General features: G+C 39.8%; 1 protein-coding gene across 4 annotated transcripts in view; it reads left to right on the top strand.

Annotated features, from left to right (window-relative positions):
• The window catches only part of prickle2b (prickle homolog 2b), a 259,851-nt gene that overhangs the window by 175,713 nt on the left and 59,091 nt on the right, over positions 1 to 25,047 (top strand). For all 4 annotated transcript variants that reach the window (XM_060835197.1, XM_060835198.1, XM_060835200.1 and 1 more), the window contains one exon: positions 12,181 to 12,364. In XM_060835197.1, the coding sequence (XP_060691180.1) occupies positions 12,181 to 12,364 (184 nt within the window). The remainder of the gene's footprint in view (positions 1 to 12,180; positions 12,365 to 25,047) is intronic.

The following is a 25,047-nucleotide window of genomic DNA, read 5'->3' as shown; positions in this document are numbered from 1 at the left end:
GTTTCCTCTCACAGTCCAAAGATGTGCAAGTTAAGTGATTGGCCATGCTAAATTGCCCATTCTGTTCAGAGATGTGTAGGTTAGGCACATTAGCCATGGGAAATGCAAAGTTACAGGCATAGGGTGGGGGGATAGGTCTAATTGGGATACTCTTTGGAGAGTCTGTGTGGAACTGTTGGGCTGAATGGCCTGTGGGGATTGTATGATTATATAATATGATTCTATGATCTGCCAGATCCATCCCATACCCTATTTTTGCTCTTCTGATTTCCCTCTTAAGTCATTTTTTATTGTCACCTATGGGTTCACTTGAGCCAATATCTTAAATTCAATATATGCCTACTTTTTCCTGACCAGAGGCTCAATAGCCTTCATCAGCCAGGGATCCCTAAACCTGCCAGTTTTTCCCTTCACCCTAACAGGGGCATACTGTCCCTGGTCTCTTGATATTACTCTTTTAAAAGCCTCCCATTTGCAGTCATTCCTTTGTTTTCAAACAGGCTGACCTATCTGCTTCCCCAGTACCCGCTGGCTATTTGAGAGTCTATACTACAGTCCCAACAATGTGACTATCCCCTTCTTGTTCCTAGGTTCTAGCCATATGGCCTCATCTGATGATCTTTAAGAATATCCTCTCTAAGCACTGTTATATCATGTTTTCCTTTTATTAAAAGGGCAACTCCCCCTCCTCGCTTACATGTACTTCTGTTATTCCTGTTGCTTCTGTATCCTGGAATATTGAGCTGCCAGTCCTGCCCTTCTCTCAGCCATGGCATGGATAGGGTCTTTTCCTTTGGGTGGGGAAGTCTTGAACTAGAAGGTATAGGTTTAGGTTGAGAGGGGAAAGGTTTAAAAGGGACCTAAGGGGCAATATTTTCACACAGAGGGTGATGAGTGAATGGAATAGCTGCCAGTGGTGGAGGGTGACACAATTACAACATTTAAAAGGCATCCAGATAGGTATATGAATAGGAAGGATTTAGAGGGATATGGGCCAAGTGCTGGCAAATGGGGCGAGATTAATTTAGAGTATCTGGTCGGCATGGACGGGTTGGACTGAAGGGTCTGTTTCCATCACTATGTTTCTATATGGCTAGTTCCCAGAGCCAATGCATGCTCTGAGCTGAATTGCCTTACCAGTCAGGCCTCATGTGTTGAAATAAATGCACTTTCAACCAGAACTCTTTTCCCTCCCTTTACTGTGCCCCAGCTATCCTGAAGAGTAAACTTGCTCTTGATGGCTATTTTCCCCTGACTTCTCAATGGCCCTTTTCTTATTCAGAGTCCCATCCCCCCACCCACCTTCAAACTAGGTTAAATCCTCCTGGGTAACACTGGCAAATTTATCCACAAGGATATTGGTTTCTCCCTCTGGTCCAAGTGTAACCCATCCCTCCATGCAAATTCCCCTCAAAGTCTGACATCATCTTGACATCAGAACTGTACCACCTTTCCTTCACTGTCACTGGATCAAATCCTGAAACTTCCTTTTTAAAAGCCCAGGTATTCCAAACCCACCTGGATTGCAATGTTTCAAGAATGGCAGATCGGCACCACTTTTAAAATGTTAAGCAAAGATGGGCAATATGTGTTAGCCTACCAGTGATATCCATATTTCATAAATATTTAATATAAAAAGGATCCAACTGTATTCAGGCAACAGAAGCATTCATTGAATTTATGATGGCTCTAATGCCTCGGGTTGTGTATCATCTTTCAGTTGATCAGTGTGGCTTTTTAAGGAGTGTCAAAGCCAGATGTAAATAGAATGGCTGTCACTTCCGGACAATCAGAGATTGAGTGGAGGTGTACCATGGCTACCATGAAAGCAAACACTGATTCAGTAGGTGGTATGGATTTTATTCTTGCAGACTACAAATTTACTAATATTGCTAATATCCTGGGCTGCATCCTGAAAAAAGGTAAGGAAGTTGAATAACACATCCAGCACCAGATAAGTTTGGAGACTAGATTTCAGGTCCTGCTTAAAAAGGTTTAAAGTTCTGTTGCAGCCTCCCTGGTGATGCACAGCCTCATGGCTCTGTTTAACATAACACTTGAGGGAGTGGAAACAGAGAGCCATAGAGCAGAAACAAAGAATGGAAAGTAGAGAGACTCAGAGCTGTGGCACTTTTGCCCACATTAATTAAAAAGTAGTCAAGCAAGTGTGACCCTGGCAATTCTTTTGCATCTTGTATCTCAACAATCTTTTCACGATTTGGTCCATTCCTACAAGGCAGAAAATAAGTCTAAGGCCCAGAGCCTACGTGGCATCCATTCAGGCTCCACCATAGTTGCAAACATTTCTTCAGCACAGATTGCAGAATGCTGTTGCTATGAGAAGTGGTGCCATATAGACTGGTAGTAGATTCCTATGCTTTCATCTCTTAACTCCAGAACAGAGTGTGGAATGTTTTTCAGTCTCTGGTGAGCTGCTAAGCTGTCCTTAGCACCACTTCCTGCTGCTCTTTAATTGTGCTGGATATTTCATTCATCTGCAGACCCACAAACCTCTCTACCTCAATTTGTGTGGCACTTTCTGTGCTGATGCTTAGAAACTAATGAGTTAATGATGGTGCCACATCAAAAGAAATCTTCTAAAGTGTTTTGTTCTGAAAGATTGGACAATAGCAGATGGAATGCATTGTAATATACCTTAATGTAATTAATACACGAGTGCATTTTTTTCTGGAATTCATACAGGGTTGGTAACTGTAGAGGGTCTTTCTGCAGAAGTTCCCCACCCTCAAAAACCCTGCACTCTCTGGTGAGCCCCTTTATTTCCAGTGCTCATTTCTCCAGCTTGACAAGGTGAAGTCTTGTAAAGAGGGTGCAAATTATTACTCTTCTCCTACAAACAAGAAGTCCATGTATTGGAGTTTCATCTTGTTTAAATGTTGAAAGTGAGTAGAAACAAATAGAATTAAGTTAGAAGTTCATGTGTTTGAACATTGCTAAAATGAGACCAGATGTTTTGTCTTGCATGCATCAAATGTAGGATGTGCAAATCAGAATTGACAGCGTGCAGAGGGGTTGTTGGTTACTTTGGTATCGTCGACATGGAAGTATAGCAAAATCATTTAACTGTCAACCTTAATTCTTAAAATAAGGTTCGTCCTTCACTGCAATTTACTAAAATGTCCCTCCACTGGTATAGGGAGAAGGATTGGTGACAATATTCATAGGTATCTAGGCCTGAACATCACTTTTATAAAAAAGAGACAATGGTACAAATCTGACTCCATTCAGAGAGACCTGCAGTGAGAAGAATCTGAAGTGAAAGGAACAGAGAAAATTCTGCAAAAACAGTGAGTTGCCACTTTAACTGCATACAACTTTTAGCAAGAGGCAAATAGTCGGCCAGTAGCTGAAAAGCAATTAAATGGACATCATTTAGCACAGGCTCATAGAATCTGAAATAACAAGCAGCTGCACTCCGAGGTAAAAGGGCTGTCAGACCTGGGCAGAAAAGTGCTGAAGAAGGTAATGTGGGCTGCAGATGGTCACAATTGGGCAGTATGGGAGTAGATCCAAGTTACAATCTGACTGTGAAGCAGACAACATCAGGCTCCAGCTGTATATTAAGGCAACTAGTAGAAAGCTTATTGAACTTTAGCTTCCCAACCCAGGAATTTGAATAAAAGGAGAAAAGGAGCACTTATTAAAATGAGCCTTGCTACCATTGTGAACAACGTAACAACAAGCTGCAAAGAAAATCTTATAAAGTTGGAATTTAAAATTTTATTCAAACCGGCAACATCAGGACCAAAATTAAGAACAATAAGTCAAAGGTAGAGAAATATTTAAACTGACCACTAAATTGAATGCAAAAAGGAGTTTTATTAAAAATCATAATATTTTCAAACCTCAGGGAGCAAAAGGACAAATTGCCCCAACAAGAATGTGAACCCTTCATTTTGTTCCAAATGGCAGGAAACAACCCGAGGAAATGCACAAAAGTGAGAATCCTCCATTTTGATTCAGAAAAATAGGAAGGTTATACTAATGCTACAGGATAAAGTATTTAACAGAATCTGCAAGCTTTGAAGTATTTAAAAGAATATTAAAAGTTTAATTAGAAGGATGCAGCTATAGTACACAATTGTAAAGCTGGTAACCATCTTTAAAAATGCAAATGCACTACAAAAAATTGGATTTTAGAGTAAATCAATAGAGCAACCGGTAAACACAATTTGAAGCACAATTTAAAAATTTAATAGAGTTCAGTATTGGTAGAGTATTAACAACTACTGCTAAATAAAAAAAGATGTAAAGGCTTTACAATAATTTAAAAGTATTCTCAAATCCAAGAAGACAAACATAGAAATCAGATTTAAAATGAAATTGAAATTAAAGATATGTATTAAAATACTTTTACAGCAGTACGATTAATGAATACAACAAGAATGGGAGATAAAAAAGCACAAAATCCTCCAGCAGTAGGATGAGCAGAAAGAAGCACAGAAAACAGCAGCCAGCTGTAGGTCTAGTATTACAGGATATAGAAGAGCAGAATAAATTCCTCTTAAATTCTAACAGATGCAATTTTGCATCTGATGATTTTTGTTGCTTAGTAGTAATAGAATCACAAGAAACACAAGGCAAATACTGTGGTGCTTATATTAGATTACTTACAGTGTGAAAACAGGCCCTTCTGCCTAACAAGTCCACACCGACCTGCCGAAGCGCAACCCACCCATACCCCTACATTTTCCCCTTACCTAACACTACAGGCAATTTAGCATGGCCAATTCACCTGACCTGCACATCTTTGGACTGTGGGAGGAAACCGGAGCACCCGGAAGAAACCCACGCAGACACGGGGAGAATGTGCAAACTCCACACAGTCAGTCGCCTGAGGCGGGAATTGAACCCGGGTCTCTGGCGCTGTGAGGCAGCAGTGCTAACCACTGTGCCACCGTGCCGCCCACATATCATGGTTAATGGCATGGAAATTTACTTTTTTGCAATCAAGGATCTTCAAGGTACAGTTTTCTGATTCTGCAGACTGCCTAAGACATAAGAAACAGGAGCCCTTGAAGTTTACACTACCATTCAATAGGATCAAGGCTGACAGGTTTGAATTTTGAATTTCACATTCGCATTGTTATGACCTACTTGACAAGGTGTGGTGATTCTCAAGCCCCATTACTTCCTCATAAGAGTTTAATGTTTTAATAAAAATTTGCAAAGTCTCCAACGCACCTGTCTAATGGAATTATGCTAATGAAAAACACAAACCACATTCCCGTATGTAACAAGAACTACTGTTTAATACAATTAAATATGTTCAAGCTGAAGGTAAACAAAACTATGAACTATCATATAACTAGTAGTTGAAACTCTAATCCCCTTTTAAAACTTTTACAATGACACAAAAAAGAATGGTGTTAATGTTTGGAGGAAAGAAACACTGGGGAAACACAGTTCAAAATCACCAGTCCTCAGGATTTGATAAGATATTCCTTTCGCTTTCCTTTATGGTCTCTTGTCCCTTTTCTGGATTCTTGCACTTCTTTGCAGGAGGCACAGGGTGACTGACATACAAACTGTTAAGTCACTTATCTCATTGAAACATACATAATATTGAGAGACTTGAATAGGGTAACATGCAGAAGATGTTTCCACTAGTGGGAGAAACTAGGAACCAAGGGCACAGCCTCAGAGTGAAGGGATGACACTTTGGAAGTGAAATAAGGAGCAATTTCTTCTGCCAAAGTGTGGTGAATCTGTGTAACTCATTGCTGCTGAAGGCTTTAGTGGCCAAGTCATTGAGTATATTTCAGACAAAGATGGATAGGTTGTTGATTAGTAAGGGAATCAAGGATTACAGAAAAAGGGGTTGAGATACATATCAGCTGTGATCAAATGATGGAGCAGAATCGTTGAGCCAATTTGCCTAATTCTGCTTCTGTATCTTTTGGTCATAGTTACTGATTCAAGGTGACGGCTCACAACAAGTGATGCAAGAAAATTACTTGCTTTCTTCTGGCTTCATATATTTTTGCTGTAGATGACTAGAGACGTAAGAACTACTTTCTCAGCCGCCCAGGTGCTTCTCAACTTCTGTTGTAAATAAATAAGTTGTTCATGCCCCTAGGAGGTGATCAGTGTTATCAAGCTGAGACTTTTGGGATCCACAACTGGTCGTAGTTGCAAAAAACAATCTTCTATCTGTTACTGGCTGAATTTCACTCTGCGTGCTGCATCATCTTATCTCTCTACCTCTCTCTGTGACTGAGCAAGGGTTAAAATACCACAGTAACCTCATTGGAATTCAAAGACTAAAAGCTGAAAAAAAAGGCTGCAGAGATTAGGTGTGTTGGTGTCTGCAGGGTGTTGCTGCAGAACAATTAATATCACTGATAATGTTGGTTACCAGCCACAGAACACAAAGCAACAGAGGGTGTCCACAACTTCCAGCATCTTGTGAGACATAAGTTGCATGTACAGTGTCCAGTATGTGATACTAAAGATTAAACTACTTCTTTCATTAATTGAGTTGTGTTCCCTAAGGGACGTATGAGATCAAAGGTCCTCTAGATAAGGTAATGGACCATCAACAATACCAACACCAAGTCAACAGGCAACCAACTCCTTGGTGCAAGAGATTCGTGAGATAAAAGAATCTCCAGAGGAGGAATAAAAGAATTAAGAATATCAAAGTCAGTAATCCTCAAGTTGACAACTCACCAATCTTTTGAGTCTAGAATGAATGACTTCCAAAAGAATTGTCAAGCAACCAGTTCACTTGATTTTGCGAAGTTGGACACTTAGAGGGGAGTAGGGGGAAATGCAATATATTGGTTAAATAATTTTACAATGACACAAAGAGAAAAATCTTGGAGCTGTGGTGAGGAAAGGCAATGCTGTATAAAGTAATTGATCTGTATGTAATTCTGAGTTAAGCTGAATCTTTGCACACTCTGATATATAGCAGTCACTGGATAGAGCACAGAGCAATCCTGAAGAGTCTTGGAATGTTCTGGATAGTTATAATTAGACAACTTTGTCATCTTCTCATGTTACTATCAGTACAATGTAACCTCTATATAGTTACCAAGATAGAATAAGATCAACAATTCACCAAGGGTAAGGGCCTCTTTGGCTAAGATGTATTTATTGTTCATTGTTTTTTGCAAATTACCAGAAAATCCACTAACATAGGAAGAAAGAATGCTGCTACCAATATATCTAATGTACCCAGACATTATTATGACACATTTTAAAGTTCTGCAATATTTCAAGTTTATATTAATTTACATTGCAGGAGTAGGCCATTAAGCTTATTGAGCCTTCACCATTTAATTTGATCATGGCTGATCAAATAATTAATTTATCCACAATATCCCGAAAACCTTTTATACCATAGTTAATCAGAAATCTATCAATCTCTACTTGAAGACTGACCTTCTACAGCTCTCTGAGGTAGAAAATTCCAATAAATTCCTTCACAACCCTCTGAGTAAACAAATTTCTCCTCATCTTAATCTTAAATGACATCCCCCACTTTTAAAATTGCATCCCCTGTTTCTTGACTCCTCAACAAGGAGAAGCATCTTGCCTACCTCTACTCTGTACATTCTTTTAAATGTTTATACATTTCAAAGGAACATAGAAAATAGGAGCAAGCGTACATTATTTGGCCTTTTGCGTCTGCTCCTCAGTTCAGTAAGATCGTGACTGACTTGATCGTTCTCAGCTCCAGTTTTCTGCATGTTTTCCCCATTACGTTTGATTCCTTTACTGATTAAAAAAATGTCTGCCTCAACCTGGAATATATTTATTGACTCATCCTCAATATCTCTAAACAGTAAATAATTCGGTAGATTCACTACCCTCTAAGAGAAGAAATTCCTCCTCAACTCTGTTACAATGGATCACCCTTTACTTGCAGATTATCCCCTCTGTTCTTGTACTTACCCACAGTGTGGAACAATCTCTCAGCATCTATTCCATCAAGCTCTCTAAGAATCTTGTATGTTTCAATAAGTTCGCCGCTCATTCTTCTGAATCCAGTGTGTACAGAAACAACCTACTAAACTTCTCTTTAGAAGACAATTCATTCATACCCAGGATCAACCTAGTAAACCTTCTCTGCATACTACTGATGCCAGTATATCATTCTTTAGATAGAAAGACAAAAACTGTTTGCAGTATTCTATGTGTAGCCTAACTAATGCCTTCTAAAGTTTTGAAACTTTGAAATAAAGGCAAGCATTCCATTTGCCTTCCTTATTGCCTGCTGAGCTTTCTGCAGTTTTTCTCCATTTGAATGATATTCAGCTCCTCATTCGTCCTGCCAAAGTGCATAGCATGACATTTTCCCACATTATATTCCATCTATCCCCAAACACAAATCCTTCAGCACCTGCCTCCTTGTGCCACAGAGTTGAATGTGGAGAATTGCTCACCTTAGAGACAGCTGAAAAAAAAACTGGTGCAAGTTACCTTTAAGCAGTTGTGAGCCAAGTGCTTACTTTATTCCAAGTGTCAGTCTGTATTGAAAACTGTTTAACACAAATATGTATTCGTAGAATGCAAATCTATTGCAAGTATGCACCTGGCGCAAACACATTATTGATTTTATCTCTGTATCTCAACCCATTGTCAGGTGATTAAACTTTAGCCTCCCAATTAAGTAAAGCATTCCACCAGCCACCTTTCCTGCCCTTGTGAGCTGTATAAGTTCCCTCCCACACATCCCAAATATGCTGTGTTATTTTGCTTTCTCTTATTTTCCTTTTCTAGCCTTTCAAAAGTCAGTCTTTATATAGCAACATTCCCAGTGCTTTATTGCATAATAGTTTCATACTTTTTAACCCAGAAACACCCAAGAGACCCCAAATTACTCTCACTGACATGATGACTTCCAATCATGTCACTCCTATAAGTCACTACTTCTGTTACTGATGATGAATTGGAGACAGACTGCTCACCAGTGTAAGAGCAAATTACTGCAGATTCTGGAATCTGTTCTGAAAACACAAAAATGCTAGAGTTTACAGTGGGTCAGGCAGCACTCATGGAGAGTAAGCAAGCTAACATTTTGAGTCCAGATGACTCTTCTTCAGAGCTGATGTGAAGTGTGGAGGGGACAGTATTTATGCAATAGTGGGGATGGGGGGTGCTGGCTGAGAAAGTATATTTGTGGGACTCCAATACCCTTGATTGTTGACCTCACTGTAGAGATGCCAGAAACCTCAAAAGATTGCTGCACTGGCATTACTGCAGTGACAGCCCCTGTAACAGGACATAAAGAGACACATGCTTGGTCCATCAAAGGAGCTGTGGAATGTGGTGAGGTCTCTTTATCACCATCTGTTACCCCCTTAGTCATTTTCTGGCATCCTTGATTGGCAGAGGAAACACCAAGTGCAGAACAGCTTCACTCCAGACTATTTGTCTTCTTGACAAAGCAGTTCTACAGACAATGGCATTTTTTTCTGTATGCATCTGTGCCCTGTTCTTCTGTCCACTCTGGGTGATATCGCAAATGGTTCTCAGGGAGATTGGCTACTCTCTCAAAGGACAAGGTCATGTTTTTAAAGCACAACAACACTGTGAAGCACATGAAGTGAAAAGCCCCCTGCATTCTCATTCAACGACTCTGTAATACATCAGGAACTCTTGATATTTGAACACATCTCTCTCACTGATTCTCCAAGTTTGTAATCCCTGACATCTTTGCTGTACTGCCCTCCATCATCACAGGAGACTCCTCAATGGTCTACTTTGCGGGTTTCCATGACAGGGAATAGGGACTCGGCAAGATGGCGGCAATTCTGTAGAACTGCTGTGGACAGCTCTGCCTAACAGCCAAGGCATACTGATGTTTTTTTGCCATCCCTGGCCAACTTATGTGGTGGAATTATTAGTTTAAAACCTTACAGAACACATAGTTGTTAATATTTGGGAGTGGGAAGGATGCCAAAGCTAAAAGGAGCTTCAATGAAGTTTAAAAGAGGCTGAGGAACCTGGGTATCCAGTACTCCATGAGATACCCCACAGTGCTTCGTTTCAGCCACGAGGACTCAGTTTATACATTTGACTCAGCGGATAAAGCTAAAAACGTTGTGGACACTTTAAAATAGACGGATTGGCCTGAAGAATACGGTTAATATTTGTTCTCTTTTCTATCTTTCCCCATGTTTTCTCTTTTTTTTTTATTCCTTTCTTTCTCCCTAATGATTTCCTTTTTGGAAAGGGGGGAAAAGACTTTGGAATAAGTTGTTCCTTTCTTTTTAATAACTGGATTTTCTGATGGGAATTTTTGTAAATGTTCTTTGTTGGCTCTCCCCCTTTTGTTTTGTTTGTTCTATTTCTCTTTTAGTCACAAGTAGGGGTGACATGAAGCCAGGGATGGGTGGAGTGTTCATTCTGACTTTGTCTTTTTTCTGTTGATTTAAGGATCATCTCCTTGTTTTTTTTCTGACCTAAGGCAGGGGCACAGTCCGGGTTTGAAGGAGCTGTAAAGGAGGGGATGGGTAGGGTGAGTGCCCCCTATGGGCAGAGGGAAGAGTCTTCCACTCAAGGTTTTATAGTTGGTTTTCTTTATAGTTTTTTGGTAGTAAAGTTGTTTATAGTTATGATAGAGTAGTTTTTGTATATATAGATTTTCTATTCTGAGTCTTTATTTACTCATGCTCGGTGATTTGTAAGCAGAGTTCTCCCTCCGAGGGGTTCAAGGGTCTCTGAAAGGGGATTTGGCTAAGTGTCTTATTAAATGATGCACCAGGAACATTAAGGGAAGTCAGTCGCCTGTTAAAAGGAAAAAAGTGCTTTCTAGACAGGGAACAGAATATTTCTCTGCGATGTCGTCCCCACCATTAGGACCTCAAGATCTAATAAAGAGTCACCAGACTTGAAATGTTACTCAGCTTTCTTCCCACAGATGCTGCAGAGCTGCTGAGTTTCTCTGGCAATTTCTGTTTTTGTTTCAAATCTCCAATATCTTCAGTTCTTTGTTTAATTTAACATGCCTTTTTGTTTTTTCCTTAGCATTCTAATGCAGTTTTAAATATAGATATTGTAATGTTGAAAACCATGCCAAATAAGTTTGAGTAACAGTTTCTGTATACTCAAAAGTATATAATTTATTCTAAATGTTTAAAAAAATAATTCTTGCAAAGAACTAACTTTAAGGAACATTGCTTTAAATGCCACATACAAATGTTATTATTTTCTTGCTCCAATTTGAATTTGAAATGTTTATGCCTGCACAGCTGTAGAACTTTCCTTTAGCGACTATCATCTTAACTCTTATCCTGCCAAAGAACTAACCCATATTGATAGCATTAGCAGATGATGTGACATGTATTTTAACAATTTAATTAGTTTTAATTATTAAGCTTTCTAACTGGGCACTGTTTTTCAAAGGCAGGAACCTAATGCTAAAAAGCATCCCCATGCTGAGTGGATGCAAACCAGATGCCCATTGTCTTCTTTCAGTCTTTGTGCATTCTTGATCTAATGAATAGCAGGAAATTGGGAAAATCTGGCATAAATCCATAGACTAAGATAAACTATTCTCTTCTGTGCAAATATCTGATAAAAGAATATTAAAGCAGGAATATGTTCTTTGTTCTTGCAGTTTACTTTTCTAAATTTTGACAAATCTACCATACATACCTGTATTTATTCAAAATTGGTTGAGCAGACATTCATTATTAAGCCATAGAACTGGTTACTTTTTGTCCTGTTTAAATTAATTCATGAAGAGCATAGTTTTGAAATTGAACAGCATTGAGCATGTCTATGTCAGCAGGGTGTCAGTTTTGAAACTCATGTGCCTTTGTGATTTTTACTTGATGTATGCGTTGCAGTAGCAAGTCACTTTGCATTTGTACTTAGTCTAGCTATTCAATGTTTTGCTAATTGAATTGATTGTTCCTGGCAGGCTGTTTCCCTGACAGCATAACCAACTTAGCTCTGACAGCTTTAACAACCTGACTAGTCCCTGACCTTCCTAGGTTGTGCAACATGTATAGGGCTATAAACCACAAAAGGCATACACGCAAGAATATAAAACTGGCTTGAATGCTGTCAGCTACTGCCAGAGGCTGGTTGCCAAATATGTGTTTATAGTTAAGTATCCAAGCCTTGCAGCTTGACAGTGATCATTTCAGTAGTTTCCCTAAGGCAGGGTGAGCTTACGAATGGCTATTTTACTTTTCACAGAAAGATCTGTCTTCACTGCAAGTGCCCACGTGAGGAACACATCGTGACGGTGATGCCTTTAGAAATGGAGAAAACGGTGAACAAACTTATGTATGATTTTCAGAGGAACTCCACATCTGATGATGATTCTGGCTGTGCTTTGGAGGAATATGCTTGGGTTCCTCCTGGTTTGAAGCCTGAACAGGTAGTGTTATTTTGTTGCTAAATTTACCATTTTAAATATTTTCTACCATACCTAATTGATGTACGGCAGAAACCTATTTCTTTTAATCAGATGCCAGTATGCCGTTTAACTACTTGGTTACTTTATGCAAGAAAATTTGGTCTATTTGTTCATACTAAATTAATATTACTTCTGAGAAATGAAGTCTCATTCTCCCTATTTAGGATAGATTCATGACAGCTTTGTGTTCCAGACCCAAAAGCATTTGACAAACAGCACATAGCAACCAAATTCTATACACTTAAGAAACAATAGCCACAATTACTGCTAACCACCCACCTCAGGATCAACTGAATAGATGTCCAAGAATATATTTTGTACATCCCAGTTATCATTTCCTCTTTTATTTTGTTACTTATCTTTCATGTTAATTAGCTAATCTGCACTTAGCAATCAAAGTTTGAAAGTGGAAATCAGCTTTGAAGCAAAAAGAGATCATTTTGGCAGGAAAATTATTGTAATATCAGTTTTTAAAAATCTTCTTGGAAAAATTGAATGCCTTTATTTTAGCGGCTGACCAAAACCTTAGTCTTTAAAGTAATGGGTGTGACAGCATTTATTAGCATTTACACTGCAGGATTTTCACAGTTCTTCCTCAAAATTTATCGAAGGAAATAGCAGAACTCCTAAATTCTAGCCCATACTTTCCTATTTCAAAGGATCATTTTTTTAAAAGGATTTCCACTCTATTGAATATAACATTTTACGGGAATAGGTTAAAAGTTACTAAACATTTCTGTAGTAAATTAGTAAAAGCAAAGGATTGGGAATTCTTTTTGCTATCAATGTAAATTTTATGATCTATTTTAACTGATCAGCCTCTCAGTTAATCTACATACTGACTTTCTCTAATACTTTATCTGGTAGATCATTCCTAACGTTTGTCATTTTTTGAGTAAGAACTTTTCTATAAAATTTGTTATAATTTATTTTCACTAGTTTCAATTATTACTGTCATATTCCACTGTATAATTAGTTCACTTTATGTGCAACAACATGCATTATTGTTATGATTCCCATAGAGACCGATAGCTTTTGAAAAGAATTGAATATCCAGTGACTGACTGAAAGAATCTCATATGATTTCAAATTTATGGTAGTTTGCTATAGCTATCAAACGCAAACAGCATTGAGTTCAGCCTTCAGCAAGTTACTTATACTGCAAATTCTAAATCTTTACAAACTCAAAACCCTTCAATCTGAGCATGAATACCAATGCACATTCTGTAACTTGAACAATGAAGTTTGCATTTACTGCTTCAGGTGAAGGGCTGTCTACCTCTGTCTTCCTTTCTTCATACATAAGGAGCAAGAGGCTAACTAGAGAAAGGGTTGGCCCACTCAAGGACAAAGAAGAAAAGTTATGTGTGGAGTCAGAGAAAATGGGTATGATTGTAAATGAGTACTTTGCATCGGTATTCACCGAGGAGAGGGACATGACAGATGTTGAGGTTAGGGATAGATCTTTGAGTACTCTAGGTCAAGTCGGCATAAAGAAGGAGGAGGTTTTGGGTATTCTAAAAAGCATTAGGGTAGACATGTCCCCAAGTCCCAATGAGATCTACACCAGATTACTGAGGGAAACGAAAGAGGAAATAGCTGGGGCTTTAACAGATATCTTTGCAGCACCCTTGAACACGGGTGAGGTTCTGGAAGACTGGAAAATTGCTAATATTGTCCCCTTGTTTGAGAAGGGTAGCAGGGATACTCCAGGTAATTATAGACCAGTGAGTCTGACATCAATGGTAGAGAAGTTGCTGGTGAAGATACTGAGGGATAGGATCTATTCCCATTTGGAAGAAAATGGGTTTATCAGTAATAGGCAGCATGGTCTTGTGCAGAGAAAGTCCTGTCTTACAAACCTAATAGAATTCGTTGAGGAGGTGACAAAGTTGATTAAACAAGGGCTGTAGATGTCATATACGTGGACTTCAGTAAAGCGTTTGATAAGGTTCCCCATGGTAAGCTGATGGAGAAGGTGAAGTTTCATGAAGTTCAAGGTGTACTTGCTAGATGAATAGAGAACTGACTAGGCAACAGGAGACAGACCGTATTAGTGGAAGGGAGAGCTGTGACCAGTGGTGTTCCACAGGGATCTGTGCTGGTACCACTGTTGCTTGTGATATATACAAATGATTTGGAGGAAGGTGTCAGTCGCCTGTTTAGTAAATTTGCAGATGACACCAAGATTGGTAGAGTAGCAGACAGTGAAGGGGACTGTCAGAGAATGCAGCAGAATATAGATAGATTGGAGAGATGGGCAGAGAAATAGCAGATGAAGTTCAATTTGGGCAAATGCAAGGTGATGCTATTTGGAAGATCCAATTCAAGAATGAACTATACAGTAAATGGAAATGTCCTGGGGAAAACTGACATTCAGAGAGATCTGGGTATTCAGGTCCATTTTTCCCTAAGGGTGGCAACGCAGGTCAGTAAAGAAGGCATACAGCATGCTTTCATTCATTAGATGGGGTTTTAAGTACAAGAGTTGGCAAGTCATGTTACAGTTATATAAGAGTTTGGTTCGGCCTCATTTGAAATACTGCGTACAGTTCTGGTCTCCACATTACTAAAAGGATGTGAATGCTTTGGAGAGGGTGGTAGAGGAGGGTCACCAGGATGTTGCCTGGTATGGAGGGCACTAGGTATGAAGAGGCGTTGAATAGATTAGAATTACTTTCATTAGAAAGACAAAGGTTGAGGGGAGACCTGATTGAGGTCTACAAAATCATGAGAGGTGTAGACAGGATGGATAGCAAGAAACTTTTTCCAAGAGTGCGGAAATCAATTACTAGAGGGCTCGAGTTCAAAGTGAGAGGGGAAAGGTTTAGGGGAGATATGCTTGATAAGTTCTTTACGCAGAGGGTGGTGGGGCCTGGAATGCGTTGCCAACAGAGATGGTAGAAGCAGGAACGATAGCATCATTAAGATATATCCAGACAGATACATGAATGGGTAAGGAGCAAAGGAAAAATCTTTAGAAAATAGGCGGCAGGTTTAGATAGATGAGCTGGATTGTCACAGGCTTGGAGGGCTGAAGGGCCTGTTCCTGTTCTGTAATTTTCTTTGTTCTTCTGTCTGCCTCTCAGATTCTTGGAGGCTAACTTGTGTCAGTGATGTTCAATGCTAGCTTAGAATCTCCACAGCCTAACACTTCAGTGCCTTTCTATGGATTTGTCCCTTCACAAAACCTATTCCCATGGCCATGTGGATCACGTGGACTTTGTGTACCCAGTTAGAAATGATCATTAGTTATCCTTCAATGTCTCAATTCGTTCATCTTAGAATTAAACAGAATAATGTACAACTGCTTACAAAACATCATAACATCTCAGTATGAGATGTGGAGACAAACAGTCTATCCACGGTCAATACAGCTCCTCTAGCCATTGTCTACAGATGCAAATATCTTGGGTCATCTTTCAATAAGTCAGCTTGGGATCGTCATTTTCTCCATATCATGCAAGCTATCCAGAATTTGGAGTGGGTCACATGACTCCCTTTCAGTTCCATTGTACCTTAAATTAAGGAGACTGTACAAAGTATGATCATTTTATAAAGTTCACATTCATAACATTGTAAAACATTTCTGTTAGTATCTGATGGTCCCTCTTAGCAAAACATCAAACCGTACAAATTGATGACAGTGCCACCTCTCAGTGGTACTTTCTGGTTGACTATAAACATCACAAGGCGCATCTTGACAGCTGATCAGAGTAGCAAAGTCCAACCATTTGCAGAAAAAAATTAGCAACCCTCAACTGCTTGACGATAGGTCAGGGAGAATGTTGTGACTCATTCCACAAGTGGAACATGAAGAACAGCTCAAACTGTGACTGAGGTCGCCCAAATCAGACTATTGCTCACATACAGAATTCCTATCCTTAGAGCTCCATTGTTGTTAATGTTTCAATCATTTAGTCTCTCTCACTGAAACCATTAAATGGATTGTAAAACTTGATGCCAAATTCTTTCTTCTTCTTTGATGCAAAAAATGTAAAGTTATAGAGATGTACGGCATGGAAACAAACCCTTCAGTCCAACTCGTCCATGCTGACCAGATATCCCAACCCAATCTATGCCAACCTGCCAGCACCTGGCCCATATACTTCCAAACCCTTTCTATTCATATACCAATCCAGATGTCTTTTAAATATTGCAATTGTACCAGCCTCCACCACTTTCTCTGGCAGCTCATTCCATGCGCATACCTCTGCGTGAAAATGTTGCCTCTTAGGTCTCTTTTATATCTTTCCCCTCTCACCCTAGACCAAGTTCTGGACTCCCCGACTCCAGGAAAAGACTTTGCCTGTTTATCATATTCATGCCCCTCATGATTTTATAAACTTCTATAAAGTCACCCCTCAGCCTCCAACGCTCCAGGAAAACAGCCCTAGCCTATTCAATCTCTCCCTATAGCTCAAATCCTTCAACCCTGGCAACATCCAGGGCGGCACGGTGGCAACATCCAGGGGCGGCACGGTGGCACAGTGGTTAGCACTGCTGCCTCACAGCGCCTGTAGACCCGGGTTCAATTCCCGACTCAGGCGACTGACTGTGTGGAGTTTGCACGTTCTCCCCGTGTCTGCGTGGGTTTCCTCCGGGTGCTCCGGTTTCCTCCCACAGTCCAAAGATGTGCGGGTCAGGTGAATTGGCCATGCTAAATTGCCCGTAGTGTTAGGTAAGGGGTAAATGTAGGGGTATGGGTGGGTTGCACTTCGGCGGGTCGGTGTGGACTTGTTGGGCCGAAGGGCCTGTTTCCACACTGTAAGTCTAATCTAATCCTTGTAGATCTTTTCTGAACTCTTTCAAGTTTCACAGCATCCTTCCGATAGGAAAGAAACCAGAATTGCATGCAATATTCCAACAGTGGCCTAACCAATGTCCTGTACAGCTGCAACATGGCCTCTCAGCTCCTGTACTCAATACTCAGACCAATAAAGGAAAGCATACCAAACACCTTCACTGTCCTATCTACCTGCAACTCCACTTTCAAGGAGCTAGGAACCTGCACTCCACGGTCTCTTTGTTCAGCAACACTCCCTCGGACCTTACCAGCTTGCAAAAGCTGTTTGGGGGCTGGTGTTCACAGATAAAGGGACGGCTGGAAAATGGAAAGCCTTCCGAAATGAGATAACGAAATCCAGAGAAAGTATATTCCTGTTAGGGTAAAAGGGAAGGCTGGTAGGTAAAAAGAATGCTGGATGACTAATGAAATTGAGGGTTTGGTTAAGAAAAAGAAGGAAGCATATGTCAGGTATAGACAGGATAGATTGAGTGAATCTTTAGAAGCGTATAAAGGCAGTAGGAGTATACTTAAGAGGGAAATCAGGAGGACAAAAAGGGAACATGAGATAGCTTTGGCAAATAGAATTAAGGAGAATCCAAAGGGTTTTTACAAATACATTAAGGACAAAAGGTTAACTAGGGAGAGAATAGGGCCCCTCAAAGATCAGCAAAGTGGCCTTTGTGTGGAGCAGCAGAAAATGGAGGAGATACTAAATGAGTATTTTGTATCAGTTTTTACTGTAGAAAAGGACATGGAGGATATAGACTGTAGGGAAATAGATGGTGACATCTGGAAAAATGTCCAGATTACAGAGGAGGGAAGTGCTGGATGTTTTGAAACGGGTAAAGGTGGATAAATCCCCAGGACCTGATCAGGTGTACCCGAGAACTCTGTGGGAAGCTAGAGAAGTGATTGATGGGCCTCTTGCTGAAATATTTGTATCATCGATAGTCACAGGTGAGGTGCCGGAAGACTGGAGATTGGCTAACGTGGTGCCACTGTTTAAGAAGGGCGGTAAGGACAAGCCAGGGAACTATAGACCAGTGAGCCTGACCTTGGTGGTGGGCACGTTGTTTGAGGAAATCCTGAGGGACAGGATGTACATGTATTTGGAAAGGCAAGGACTGATTAGGGATAGTTAACATGGCTTTGTGCATGGGAAATCATGTCTCACAAACTTGATTGAGTTTTTTGAAGAAGTAACAAAGAGGATTGATGAGGGCAGAGCGATAGATGTGACTTATATGGACTTCAGTAAGGTGTTCGACAAGGGTCCCCATGGGAGATTGATTAGCAAGGTTAGATCTCGTGGAATACAGGGAGAACTCGCCATTTGGATACAGAACTGGCTCAAAGGTAGAAGGCAGAGGGTAATGGTGGAGGGTTGTTTATCAGACTGGAGGCCTGTGACCAGTGAATGCCACAAGGATCGATGCTGGGTCTTCTACTTTTTGTCATTTATATAAATGATTTGGATGCAAGCATAAGCAGTGCAGTTAGTAAGTGTGCAGATGATACCAAAATTGGAGGTATAGTGGACAGCGAAGAAGGTTACCTCACATTACAATAGGATCTTGACCAAATAGGTCAATAGGCTGAGAAGTGACTGATGGAGTTTAATTCAAATAAATACAAGGTGCTGCATTTTGGGAAAGCAAATCTTAGCAGGACTTATACACTTAATGGTAAGGTCCGAGGGAGTGTTACTGAACAAAGAGATCTTGGTGTGCAGGTTCATAGCTCCTTGAAAGTGGAGTCGCAGGTAGATAGGATAGTGAAGAAGGTGTTTGGTATGCTTTCCTTTATTGGTCAGAGTATTGAGTACAGGAGTTGGAAGGTCATGTTGCGGCTGTACAGGACATAGTTTAAGCCACTATTGGAATATTGCCTGCAATTCTAGTCTCCTTCCTATCAGAAAGATGTTGTGAAACTCGAAAGGGTTCAGAAAAGATCTACAAGGATGTTGTCAGGGTTGGAGGATTTAAGCAAGAGGGAGAGGCTGAACAGGCTAGGGCTGTTTTCCCTAGAGCATCGGAGGTTGAGGCGTGATGTGAGAGAGGTTTACAAAATTATGAGGGGCATGGATAGGGTAAATAGGCAAAGTCCTTTCCCTCCTGGGGAGTCCAGAACTAGAGGACATAGGTTTAGGGTGAGCGGGGAAAGATATAAAAGAGACCTACGGGGCAACGTTTTCACACAGAGGGCGGTACATGTATGGAATGAGCTGCCAGAGGATGTGGTGGAGGCTGGTACAATTGCAACATTTAAGAGGCATTTGGATGGGTATATGAATAGGAAGGGTTTGGAGGGATATGGGCCGGGTGCTGGCAGGTGAGACTAGATTGGTTTGGGATATCTGGTCGGCGTGGACAGATTGGACCAAAGGGTCTGTTTCTATGACTCTATTAAGTATGTAAGTCCTGCTAAGATTTGCTTTACTTCCCAAGAAAAGAATATACCAAGCAGGCAACAAAAGGGAATCACGACTGAGGAGAGGGAAGCTTGGTTTCATAGGGAGTTTCTAGGGTATTGATGAGATGACATAGTTTTAGAACGAATCCCACAAGATAGAGCATAGGGACCAATGGTTGAGCAAGAGATAGCAGACATATGAAGTAGCAAAAAGCATGGATGATGGGTACATAAAGCACACAGCTAGAGAAGATCTCAGGATTAGGATGGAGATCATGACAGATGTGAAAATAAAAATTAGAATTTGAAAATTGATCTATTTAGGAAAGTCATTGCAGTTTAGTAATAACTGAAATTATACCTTGACATTTAATACTACTTGTGCCATCGAGGGTGGTACAGTAGCTCAGTGATTAGCACTGCTGCCTCACCATACCAGGTGCCTGGTTCGATTCTGCCCTCAGCGACTGTGTGGAGTTTGCACATTCTCCCTGTGTCTGCATGGGTGCTCTGGTTTCCTTTCACATTCCAAAGATATGTAGGTTAGGCGGATTAGCCATGCTAAATTGCCCATAGTGTCCAAGGATGTGCAGGCTAAGTGGGTTAACCATGGGAAATGCGGGTTATAGAAATAGGGTAAGGGGATGGGTCTGGGTGAGATGCTCTTCAGAGACCTGGTTTGGACTCAATTGGCTGAATGGCTTGCTTCCACACTGTAGGGATTCTATCATTCTGTGATTGTGTCTTAATGAGGCCTTTACTTCAACAGTTCAGCAAACAATCTGTTGAGTTCCCTTTGAACACTTTTTTTGGACACTGTCAAATGCAATTACCTCCCTTTTGAAATATAGAAATTAAAATTATTTACTCTCTGTTCTGACCAATATAATTTAAATGCCTCACTCTGTTTTTGATACGAGCTGATGGTACTACTAGATGAGTCTAATCACAGAATGAAAACTGACCTGAAAGATCACAATTTAAAAAATTTTTGTTAATATGGTCATTACTGAAACATAGCCATATGAGGATGCAGAATTTCTTTTAACAGAACAGAAGTTTATTGCACAAAATACAAAAACAGTTACCTAGATTTATGACATAATTATAAATATCTTAAGACATCCAGTATACTGTTAACCTCAGTTCCACTTGCACATGCAATTCTATTAGAATTTTGAAAGCACAGGCTTGTAAAACATAGAAAAATGATAAGCAGGAAAGGACCAGCCTATCTCTCCCCATTCCTCTGCCCCAAGCCATTGGAATCTTCTTGGAGTGGAAAGTGACAGAGTAAAATCTAGGGCTCCTGAGGGAAAATTATTCTGGAGACTTCTCTGAAATAATTAAAAGCAGTCCCTAAGATAACATAGACCAGTGTTATCTGTGAGTTCACTTACCTTCCATATCATACCATCTTATGCCAACTAGTTCATCTCTCTTTTGTAGAGATACATAACCTAAAGACCCACTGAAGGAACTCTACATTTTTCCAAGCTTTAAAGCATTGGAATGAATGTCTGAACTGACATTCAATGAAAAAAGTTAAATCTCAGGATAACTGAAACTGTCAATTCTGAATATCAATACTATTTTATGTAGAAGAGCATGTTATCCATAGGATGATAACTCTAATGCATCCAGTCTGATAAAATTAGCAATCATTATCTTTTAAAAATGAAGACCTATTATCAATAATTGATGTATGATGCCAAAAGATTGCCGCCTTAGACTAGAACTCCTCCATAGTTCTCAAACGTTGAGCTGGTATAAACCATGTCACTGCCAAAACTGTGCCCTTGGGTCCTAGTGTCTCCTACTTGTGAGTCCATCTTCTCCACATCCACTCTTTCTAGGCCTCTCAGTATTTTGAGAGTTTCAATGAGATTTCTCCTCATTCTTCTTAACCTCACCCAGAGTCCTCAACTGCTCCTCTCAAAATGCTAACATTGCATTTGCCTTCCAAACTGGCAACTGAACCTGCTTGTTAACCTTAAAGGAATCTTGAACTAAAATACCTAGATTTCTTTATGCTTCAAATTTCTGAAGCCTTTCACCATTTAAAAAATAGTCTACACTTCTATTCTTCCTGCCAAAGTGCATAACCGCACACTGTCCTATATATTATATTCAACCTGCCACTTCATTGCCCACCCTTCTAGTCAGTCCCTCTGCAGTCTCCCTGCTTTTTCAGCGCTACCTGTCTTTCTATCCATCTTTGCGTCATCTGCAAACGTTGCAGCAAATCCTTCATTTCCTTTTTCCAGATCATTAATGTATAATTGTGGTTGTGGTCCCAACCAGACACACTAATCGCCATCCTGAGAAAGGTCCCTTTTGTTCCTACTCTCTGCTGTCTGCCAGTCAGACAATCCTCTCTCCATTGCCAATCCTTCAATAATCTTTAGTTTTTAAAACAGCTTTTCCCCCCATTTCAGTCTATGATTAAGAATACAGGAAAATAAATAAAGGTATCTAAATAGTTTTAATATTTACATTTATCTAGTTTAAACTCTTGTTGTCTCCCTTTTCAGTCAAATTGAAGTAATCTATCAAAGGGCATACAATTCTGACCTTTATTTTGTAAACTTCAATCAGATTATCCCCATCTCTGAAGGTTTCTTAAGACTGACTGAGTAACTATGGTTGTTTACTGAAAGAATCATTCTCATAGTTCTCCTCTAAACTTCCCCATGGCTACTATACCATCTAGTTTGTGAAAGGACCAAATAGGGCACATTATTCAATGTAAAATAGATCTAATCAACAGGAGGGAAGTGATATATTGTTTATACTTCAAAGTGTAACAATGCTTACTGTTCATTTATCTGTTTTATGTAAATGCAACACATGTTAGTTCAAAGTCTGTGTCCCAGTCTGGCAAGAGTGAATGTTCAGTCTGCTTGAGAAAATTGGCGAATTATAAAGTGGCATGCTATACATTCAGCAGCTAGAATTCAGAGCAGGAATTGTCTGGTAGTCTTGCTGGTATTCAAATGCATCCTTGGCTTACAGGAATGGCCATTGAATCTGAGAAAATGGATTATATAGAAATCCAGTAAGCCTTATCTCTGCCTATACATACTTCTTTCTTTAGAGTTACCTCCAAGTTTAACAGGTTTCAAGTTGGTGGTGTGTCTACCCAAGGTATTTTTACATATACCTGTTTAAATAACCTTAAAACTTCTCCCACGCACTCTTTAATATTTGTAAATTTAATGTCTTATCTCCATACTCTACCCAGATTCTTTTGAATTTTACTTTAATATTCACTCATAGTTGGACTTGCAAGGATCTTTTAGAATTATAAGTTAGCTATATCACAGAGATTTACATCATCTGATTTATTAGCATGAGGCTAAATCTACTGCTGTACATTTGCTACTTCAACTCAATGGTTAACTTGTTTTCTGTAGTAATATCTGGTATTAATATGTAGGTAATGAAGTTTTAGTTACCTGGGTCAAATTTATCCCCTACTTAAATACAGAAATAAAGGTCTGATTTTTCCATTTGAGATGGAAACCAGCAGTCATACCTTTTCTTCATGTGTTCATCCTGCCTTCTCGGTGTCCAGTATTATCATCCCTCAAAATCGGGGAGGGCTGAAGTCAGAGCCACAGTCTCCCAAAGTAGAAGAGAAGTAGGCAGATTCTAAGTTGGGTTCGTTAGAAGGCATGCCTACATTTGCTTGGTTATCAACTCAATTTTGTAGATATGTCTGAAATTCCCTGTAATTATTTTGGATTGTCTTTGAGGTAATTATTGCACTAACGAGATAATAATCACTTTATGACCAATTATTGGTCATAAAAGTTTCAAGATAAGCAATCATACATTTTTTAAAATCATATTTATTAAATGGTTATAGAAGTGTTAGGATAAAAAGTAGACAGCCCCTTTAACAGCTGTATCAATAACCCCTGCTGAGCTGAATCCCATTAATGTGGTTTAGAGTTCAGCCAAACATTCATGTTGGGATGCCAATGCACTACTATATAAGCAACACTTTTGCAGCTGAATAATTTAATGCCTTTGAAGTCATTGAAAAGATTAGCTCTCTATCCAAGTTTTTTCAATATATTTTTAATTTTTTGAATATTACAACAAATACAAAACCAAACAATTCAAAGTAATATTAAAAAACAAATTTGCTGATTACATAAATAAATATCAACTAATAACTAAACTAAAGAAGAGAAGTCTTAACAATAATAATAATGATGATAATAACCATAACACAGCTCAGCAATAGCCCCCGATCATCGAGCACAGAAGTTTATACATATTCATATGTTCGTAGTTCCTCCCCTCTGGATACCAGATTCATTATATAGAATTGCCATGGCTATATAAAGGCAGTGATTAGTACGGCAAACAAATCTGTACCCAGGTAGTCCAAAATGGACCGCCACATCTTGTAGAAATTCTCAGTTTTATGCTGCAGCATACTCATAAGAAAGTCCAAGGGAATGTGCTCCATGACTAGCTAATGCCAGCCCCGGGAGATTTTCCAACACCCACCCTAATAGATTGTTCTTTCTGGCACAGAAGGTGAGGATACTGAAAAGCCTTTTTTTGTGTGCATCTAATGAAAGTGAATTAACAAAGCCAAGAAGAAGAGAAACCAAGTCCATCTCCACCTCTGACCCCAAAGCCTTCTCTATTTCACCTATCACAGCCCTCCAGTATGCCCACAGTCTGTGGCAGGGCTAAAGAGAATGAGTAAGCGTGCCCGTGCTCACTTTACATTTAGGACACATTGGAGATGCTCCCGCTTTAAATTTAGCGAGGCTGTTTGAGGCCAGATGAACTCTGTGGAGAATCTTCAATTGCAAAGCATGGGTCCTGTTGCAAGTCGAGATTCTCCTTGCATTTTTCCAGATATCCTCCCATATTTCAGAAGAAATCTCAGTGTCCAACTCCCTCTCCCATACCTTACAGAGCTGTTTGATCTCGTCCGAGGGACCCTCTCCCAATAGATGCTAAGTGTTGCTAACAGATAATGTATCCTCAATACACAACATCCTCTTCTCCATGTCGGACCTAAAAGGATCAGTTGGAAATCTGACCTCTTTTTGTATGAAGTTTCTCATTTGAAAGAAACGAAAGATGTCCCTACTGGGCAATTCATATTTCTGAGCTGCTGGTCAAAGGACATCAATATGTCCCCTTCAAATAAATCACCCAGGCATGGCACACTCCTAGATGCTCATAGTTTAAACCCAGTGTCCATCATCCCTGGCTGAAAGCCCGGCAAACTGACTATGGGTGTAAAAAATGATGTTTTGGCAATATTGCCATCACCATGACGCATTGCCCTCCACATCTTGACAGTGTTGATGACTTTTGGGCTATGGCAATACTCCTTAACTGTTCTCATTTTGTCTAAGATCAGCAGGCTAATAAGGGAGCATCTTGCTTGAACTGCTTCAATGTCCAA

This window comes from Hemiscyllium ocellatum, chromosome 14, assembly GCF_020745735.1.
Source record: "Hemiscyllium ocellatum isolate sHemOce1 chromosome 14, sHemOce1.pat.X.cur, whole genome shotgun sequence".
Classification (NCBI taxonomy): Eukaryota; Metazoa; Chordata; class Chondrichthyes; order Orectolobiformes; family Hemiscylliidae; genus Hemiscyllium; species Hemiscyllium ocellatum.
This window is presented reverse-complemented; position numbering and strand designations above follow the sequence as displayed.